The sequence below is a fragment of the Aptenodytes forsteri genome, unplaced genomic scaffold (assembly GCF_000699145.1).
Source record: "Aptenodytes forsteri isolate BGI_AS27 unplaced genomic scaffold, ASM69914v1 Scaffold309, whole genome shotgun sequence".
Lineage (NCBI taxonomy): Eukaryota > Metazoa > Chordata > Aves > Sphenisciformes > Spheniscidae > Aptenodytes > Aptenodytes forsteri.
Genome location: NW_008795857.1, coordinates 2,732,726 through 2,741,353, shown reverse-complemented (window position 1 = coordinate 2,741,353; position 8,628 = coordinate 2,732,726). Strand labels below are relative to the sequence as shown.

At 34.1% G+C, this 8,628-nt stretch overlaps 1 protein-coding gene across 1 annotated transcript in view; it reads left to right on the top strand.

The window, feature by feature from the left end:
• Positions 1-8,628, top strand: part of DNAH8 (dynein axonemal heavy chain 8) — a 148,548-nt gene that overhangs the window by 2,177 nt on the left and 137,743 nt on the right. Inside the window, 6 exon segments of the mRNA XM_009283806.1 lie at positions 2,259-2,343; positions 3,180-3,328; positions 4,699-4,888; positions 5,257-5,420; positions 6,394-6,570; positions 6,907-7,020. Coding sequence (XP_009282081.1) covers positions 2,259-2,343; positions 3,180-3,328; positions 4,699-4,888; positions 5,257-5,420; positions 6,394-6,570; positions 6,907-7,020 — 879 coding nt within the window.

Below are 8,628 nucleotides of genomic sequence, written 5' to 3'. Positions count from 1 at the left end.
CATCCCTGGAAACATTCAAGGTCAGGCTGGATGGGGCTCTGAGCAGCCTGATCTAGTTGAAGATGTCCCTGCCCACAGCAGGGGGGTTGGACTAGATGACCTTTAGAGGTCCCTTCCAACCCAAACTATTCTATGATTCTATCATTCTATGAACTTCAGCTGTTCAGTTGCAAGCCAAATTTAGTCCCAATCCAAATTTGTTGTTTATTGTTTGTTTACTGATGTTTATATATCATAAAATGTACTTTTCTTATGCTTACGCAACATAGAGGTGCTTTAAGTGTTGTCAATCAACTAACATTTCCTTTTTTTACAGTTGCTAAATGGTATATAGTTTTAGATCATCTCGACTTCATGTAAAACTGCTGTTCCACACTGAGTTTGATTAATTCAGACACTTGAGAACCTTTGGGTTCTTAAGCCTTTTTTTTAAGTTTTGTTTTGGTTTGGGGAGGGGGTTGCTGTCACCAGGACCATCTGAAAACTTTTTATGGTTGGAAATTTTCGACTTTCCAGTTTTAGTTTATTCATAAACAGTTTAGGCTGCTGGGGCTGTGTCAACATTGTCCTTTAACAAATTGTCAGTTAGTAAATTCCCATATACATATCATGTCTTTGACCTCCGTGAGTTAAGTTTTACCCTTTAAAGCATTAGCCTGTATGTGTATTCACGCAGTGAGCGTTTGTACCAGATGGACTTGAACCAGAAGCTATTTGCAGAAGCAGTAGCCAGAGGGACAGCTCACGTCTTACCTCCTGTGTAAAATACAAGTCCAAAAGTTACTGTTCGCCTTTGTCTTCCTCTCAAGTTGGAGTGCTTTTTGCAGTAGTGAAACTTTTTCTGATTTTTGTCATTGCCCTTTCAGTACTTTACCAATTTTTCTTTTGTTTCACTATTTTTGGGGATGAATTTTTCTGTATTTTTCTCAGTTTTAACCCTGTTATTCACTAGTGCCTATTAACCAACGTGAAAGCGCAGCATGCATTTCTAGAGCTGGCTTGCCTTTACCTCTTCTATTTTTGCACAATGTTGTCTTCTCAAAAGAGTGGGTTTAAATTCTGTCTACCTGGGTGTCACTCATTTACCTATCACCATTCTGATTCAGATTTTATATTTGTTTATTTTGGGGAAATAATCATGCTTATAAGAATTATACCACATCTAGAGGTGTATGCTTTGTATTTGAACGGGTGATGCATCTCCAGACATACTTGCTAGCTAAATTTCTGACTTTTTTTTCACGGGGAGGAAACAGGAGGTCTCACTACCAAAGTTGAGCCCTTCCGTTGGACAGTTTGAATGCCCAGTCACATCTTGCTGAGTTAGTCATCCTTGCAGATAACTACAGAGACTGTGAAAGAAGTTGGATTTTGACCAGATCAGTACCTTCTGATGTCCTCCAAACCTTCTTTCAGTGCTTTTCAGAGCTTTGTTCACTTCCTGCTAAATCACATATCCTGGTTTTACCAGGACACACAAATTGCCTAAGGCAGTTTGAAAATTCAGATTTTGGAAACCCTAGCTATAATTTCAGGCAAGTTCTTCAGAATGGTAATCCATACACAAACAGCATTTGTTTCAAAGCTTTGCATCCTTACTATCCAAAGCACATTGTATAGCATGACAAAATCAAAATGGCCATCTAGAGACCCATAGTGTTTTAGGGTGGCCAGTTTATGGACAGGTACAGCAAGCTAATTTTGGGGCAACATGGTCTCCCTCAGATGTGATCTCATTGTCCTTGCAGAGGTCAGCAAAATCTTTGTCATCATGAAAAGGTTTTGGAGCCAATGTGGCCAATTCATGTCTCCAGAATAAAATCCTCATGTGTCATGCTACTCCTGTTTTACAAATGAATATTTTACATTTAGGGGTAGAGTAGCAATAACAGGGTATGTCAAGTCATGCAAATGTGCTGTGTATGTTTCTAAGTCTTTCATGACCAGTTACTTCCAGTTGATACTTTAGACTTACAGATCTCTCCGAGTGACAGAATATCCTCCAGTGTCTCTGCATTACTGGACAAGACCATAAACATTTGATACACAATTATCAGGAGCCTGTGTATGTAGGTTCAGTACTTGAAGGCAATATTTGAAATATGTATTGTTTTGTAACTCCTCACAATATTTGAGGATAAACATTACATGCCACCAAAACTTTAAGCAGTGGCATGGTCAAATTATTTTTGCATGTCTTAAAGACACGTAAAAATTTAATATTTTGAGTAACAAGTATTTACTTTTTGATTTAACAGTTGGAAGCCTTTGACTCTTTTTTTGCCAAGGGAGGAAGTAAAACATTGAGAGTTTTCTATCAAGAAGGAGAAGCACCAGGAATAGGTACATTTTTAGCAATATTAATACAGGCAGATGTAATAGTGCCTTCTATTGTTAATTCTGTTTAATGTTTCCCAGAATAAAATCTGTTTTTACTTGTTCATAATTTTGCAGTCTTTTGCTATAAGGACTGAAAATTCCTGTTTTAAATGCTTGCTTCAAGTCAAATTGTTTAGAAAAATTTCAGTCAATTTCAGCCATTCTTGGAAGGAAGGTTATAAAAAGATAAGTTCTTCTGAAGTCTTAAAGTGGTTGCAACTCTTTCTTACAGGAGTTATGCCCCCAGTTCATTAGAAAGTACTTTTATAAAACCTGTCTGAATTTGCATTCATTATAAATATTTGAAATTTTTCAGTTTTCACATGCTCATTTTTAATGTCTAAAATCCCTAATGATCCTCTAAGCACTGAACACGCTGTTCCTTTACCTATTTATGTGAAACAATCAAATCGCATAGGATTATGTCTACAGAGGACCTGAGGATATCTCATATTCTCTATTTTCTCACTTAGGCATGACATCTTGTTTGATAGTGTGAACGCGAATAAACAAAGTACCTCAGGCACCAGCAAATTAACCCAGAATGATGGGCCTGAGCAAATTCCCTTTTCAGTGCAGTACAGTGTGCCAAAATTGCTTTGAAAGACATATGTTACGTGTTTGGTGTAGATTTTTAATTGTGTGGTTAATTACAGCCAAGGATTCTGCCGTTTTTGCTTGTCTTACACACAAAAGAAGAAAATAAATTATTTCAATGTTGAATTTTATTTCACTATATTAATTTTAAGCATTTTATAATACCCTTTTAAAAATAGTGACACCTATGAAATTCTTTTCAGAATGTGGTCGGACAATTCCAGGAGTTGCAAAAGGAAGTAAAATGATGCGATTTTATGTGGACAATACACCAGACAAATTCGTAGGACTATGCTTATTTTTCATTCGTTGTAAGAATGACAGCCCTATAAGTGCAAAAACTATACATGAGGTATTCTCTCATATATTTTAAAAACTAAAAACTCTAGCTATTTTTATTTCATTATTTGTTTCACTATTGTCACATAACTAAAGTTACTGGTAACGGTATTTTTTGAATGTTAAGCTATATCATGCTCTTTGCTCTCCTTTTTGGGTAGACAATGAATAGCTGTACTACTTCAGCAAATACTCGGGATATCTTGTGAATTCAGTGTCTTACAGGACTCTTGTTAAAGAAGTCAGCATTTAGATTAATTTCTCATTCTCCTTGCTGTTTTTGAAGAGGTTAAAGACACTAAGTACATTTTAAGAAATATCTAAACTAGAAAGACTCACTGAGAAGACTTCATTGCAAATACCAGGAGAAGAAAAGTTTACTCGTACCTTTCTCTTTTATGTATCTTTGAATGCATGAAATACACATTTATCCTATGTAAATTATGTAGCATGAGTTCTTCTGCTTTACAACTATATAAAACAAATTATTAGATAAGTGTGGGCTTCATTCTCATTTATAGCTACACATCTTAATACTCGGGCAGTGCTCAAGGGACAGTAAATTGGTAAGAATCAGTCCTATATATGCATCTTCTAATTAATATGATTTCAAGTTCTTCAGACAGAAAATCCATTATTAATTTATGTACTTCATATTATATATTTAAAATGTTGTATTCTTTTTGAGAGCTGAGAAGGTGAAGGAGGAAAAGCATTATTAGAAGTAAGATACAAGATCTGTCTTTATCAAGAGTCAATATTGGTCATAAATACTACTTTTGCGTCAAATTCCTTACTGAAGTGATGAGAAAAGGAAATTTATGTTCTGGGAAGTTTGTTACGTGAATATTTGCTGATTTGAAGGACATTTAAAGTATTGGAATATTGAAAATAGAACTTGTAAAGTTTAGTTTTGGAGAATAGACAAAAATTTCATCTGATCCAAAGTAATATACAGTCCGTCAGATAATTGCTTCTAATATAACTTCAGATACAGATATTCAGAACATTTTTGCTACTTGCATTTCATTACTTAGTACCTAATTGTAGATGGGGACATTTAGATTATTCTTAATTGCTATGTAATATCTAAAAAATTTCCAAACTTTCTGTATGATAGGGAAATAACTGAAATTACAAAAATATAACCTGGCAGCCTTTTAAAACTGTATTAAATCATTATTGACTTCCCTTTTTTATAACACAGTATCAGTATCTTATGGTCACATTGTAGCTATCAGTATTTTGTAAAGATTTTGTCTCCTTAAATTAAAGTTTTCAATGGCAAATTAGAGTGCCTTTATAAAAAAAAAACACTGATTTTATAATAGTGTTTCCAGTCTAAGTTACTGCATTGCTAACAATCATTGTGTTACAATGCAGGATATATTCTTTGGTGTTTTGGATGCCACTGAAGGACTCCTGCATGGTGTTAGGAATATGATAGAAAAGATTTTTCTCCCTGCTATCCTCGCAACAAATAATTGGGGTGCTTTAAGTCAGACCAAACAAGATACAAAAGACAAACAGAATTTCGTGGAAACAATTAACAGATACCTTTCATTTTTAGAAGGTAAGCATTGCATTTAGGAAACAATCAAAGTAAAGGAATTCTACTTAAGAATTTCCATTTAAAGGCAGTAGCACATAGGTAAGGAACTTTTCCCATTCTGCAAGGAAAAATAAAATGATCAATTACTTGCATAACAAATGCATGGGTAGATTATTTACTTAAGAAAATTCTCTAGGGATATGTTACTTTTAAGGAGGAACACTGGATTTAAAATAAGAATTTTCTGGTTTACGCGAGTGCAGTAAAATGGCTATTATATTGAAACAACACTGCAGACATATATTGCCAAATTTAAATTGCTTACACTGGTAGAAATTAATTTTAGAGTCTTAATTGGTTCTGCATTGTAATTGCTTTTTTTTTTTCAGGGGCTATAATAAGCACTGAAGGAACTGTTGAGTTGAAAAAAATAGATTACATGAATTTTTCTAAACTCCAGTCCTTTGAGAAAGTAACTGCAGCAGCTGATAATCCTGATATGGTTCACCAGCTAGAGGAAGTACTTATGATATGGTATAGACAAATTGAACGGGTAAGTTGTTGTTTTAACATATCAATCCAGCATGAATATGGATAGATATTTATAAATTATATGAGACGTGCCAGAAGTTAGTTGAAGGCTTCAGCTGCATCTCCACCTGAGTAAGACAAGCGCTTCACTTCTATGCACAAGTGAAGTTAAGTAGGTAGTCCTTATCCCTAGAAACTTACAGTCTAGCAAGAATAAGAGTTTCTGAACAGTTAATACACAAATAGTAAGAAGGAGAGGACAGAAGGATGCAGGAGTAATAACACTGGCGAGGACCAGATATATATACACAGTTAGGTATACTCTATACATTACCTGTTAAGTTTCTGCTGCCGGTCATGGTATGAGATACTACTCTTAGAAAGATCTTTGACCAGGCCCATTAGGGTATTTTTTATCCTGTGTAAATCTTACATGGTAAGGTCTCAGTTATCCAAGAAATTAGTGTCTGAGACTTCTGTGACAAAGCACAGAACCCTTTGTCAAAATACAGAATCTGTGTAGATTGGGACATATTCTACTTATAAGGGCATACAATGTTTAGTTTAGCTCACGAGAATATAAATGTAAAAGACATAAAAATAGCTGACTGCACATTTATCAACATACAAATGAGTACATTTATGACTTTATGTCTGATATTTAATGTTTTTATTAAAATAGTTCTTCAAGTTTTTTACAAGTGAAGTTACATTTGGGGTATTTCAAGCCATAGATTCTGATTAAAGAAAAAAATACGGATATATGCTGAGATTCACCCAGTTTATGACAGCAGATGAACATATGTATTAATTGCCTTCATTTCAGTTTAAGAATTTGATTATTATTATTATGCTTTTCCAAATCCAAACCATTTTCATGTGTCAATAACTGCAAGTTTTAAGTTAGTATCCTCAGAGTGTTTCTTCTCTTCTTCTTTATAATGATTTGTCTATTCTCTATAGTAGACATTTGGTTTTTTTCAAATTGGTTGCAGGTTCTGATTGAGAGTAAGCAGATGAGGAAAGAAGCTGATGATTCAGGTCCACTGACTGAACTAGAGCACTGGAAATGTATGTCTGCTAAATTTAATTTTATTATCGAGCAGATCAAAGGACCAAACTGCAAAGCTGTCATTAATGTTCTGAATGTTGGACATTCTAAACTACTAAGGGTAATTCTTTTTTTCTTTTTTATGTTGTTTTTTACTATAGTAGACAAAGCTTGTGATATTTATTTTGTTTCATTGCATCTAAGAGAGATTTCCTGAGGAGAATTAAGAGAGGAAAATTTAGGTATGGTGCTGGTGTGCTTAATATATTAAGAGGAAGAACAAGACATTTTTAGAGATACAGACAAAAATTGTCATAAATGAAAATAACTTTTATTGCCTGCTTTGGCAGTGCCTTTTAAAAATTAGTTTACCAAGGCTTACTTCTGGCAAATCAGTGCAAGTTAAAGAAATAGTTCATTATGTATGAAGTTTTTTATAGGACTGTTTTCCCTCTAGATGTGGCAAGAGTTAAATGCCAGAATCACAGATGCAGCAAATGAATCGAAAGATAATGTGAAACACTTACGCACACTTGAAAAAGTTTGTCAGCCACTTTATTGCTATGATCTTGTAAGTATGCCTTTCATCATTCTTTAAGCATAGTTTAGGTGTTAACATAGAATGCCCAGAGCAAAGGAAATCTTCTTTGTATTTGCTTAAAAGTAAATTTTTCTGATTTTTTTTCTAAATGCCTGTCAAGCTAAATATTAAAGCATTATAGTTTATTGTATATGACATAAAATATGATATTTTAAAATATGTATTTTATCAATAAACGTAAATACATAAGTCAGTCCTGCTGCCAATATTATTTTTAAAATGAGCTAAACCAGGTATTTTATAATACAAGAATCTCAAAATGTCTTTCATTGAAAATTCCATATGTGTCAATGAATAATCACACAGCTGTAACCAAAGTACCAAAATTTCAGTTATACAAAGAATAATGAAACCTAATGAGGTCCTAAATGGGTAAAATAATGTTTTGATATTGAAAACAGTATTAGCTGCTTCTATTTGCAGAAGTACCAGCTAGTCAGAATTTAAATAATTGGTTGTCCATGTACACTATTCAGCCCTAGCTCAAGATACCAGTTATTAGGTATATTAATTATTATAGCAAGTATATGTTTCTGATGATTGTTGCAGAATAGGATGGAAGGAGGAAATACCATAGGAAAAATTGCTGGTTCTGCTTTGGTTTTTAGTCCTCCTTGTTTTGGTCCTACCTGCTTCCTGTCCTCTGTCAGGAAGCGTTGCATTTCTTTTGAATTTCTGGCAGCTTAGGATCCTACTTCGAAGTTTTAACTGAGGGGAAGCAAAAGGACTGTGATAATATATGACATAGAGCTGATACTGCATGGAGTAGTAGAAGAGAGGAGTATGATAAACAGCATTACTAAGAAGCTGGTTATCTTCAGCTCTTCAGAGTATCACTAGAGGGTGCCAGGTACCAGGCCATAATGATGAGCTGCTTCATAAGAGTTATTAAGATAAAATTCTTTTTATTTTAAACACAGACAGACATTTAAAGAGTTCATCTTTTTACTAATACAGGATAGTTAACTATAGTTCTTTGTGCAATCTGGAACAATTTGGATACATCTGAATTTCTGTTTCATCTCTTGGAACATTGTTCCAGAGATCAAGATAATTTAGGTAGGATTTTCTATGGTATTCAACTTAAAACTAATGGCATCCAAGTTAAATATAACCTGTTTTAAAAAGAACTACTTTCTGGATTGAGTTGAATTTAATATCTGATGTTGCAAAGTATTTTAAATATTAGTGGATCAGGAATGGAGTACGTGCAGATTTAATATGATATTTAGTGTATGCCTAAAATACAGCATTTAGTGTACGCACTGTCACACATAGTCACATTTATAGCTGAAGCGGGTTACTATATGAAAATTTACACTGAGCGTTTAACTCGGGGCTTTGAATCAGAGGAATCTCTATACAGTCCAGTATTCAGGGTTTTATTTTTTGTCAAGGATTAAAAAAGAAAACCAGTAGACTCAGAATCTCCTGATTCCATTTTGGGGGGTGGGGCGGTGATGATGAACAACATGTGGACACTGAGGGTTGTTTTTGTACCATATAGCCTTTCTTTCACACTCTTCTGCCAAATGCAAATGCCTGCTATGTCTATCCACAATATTAGTGTGTTTAGTT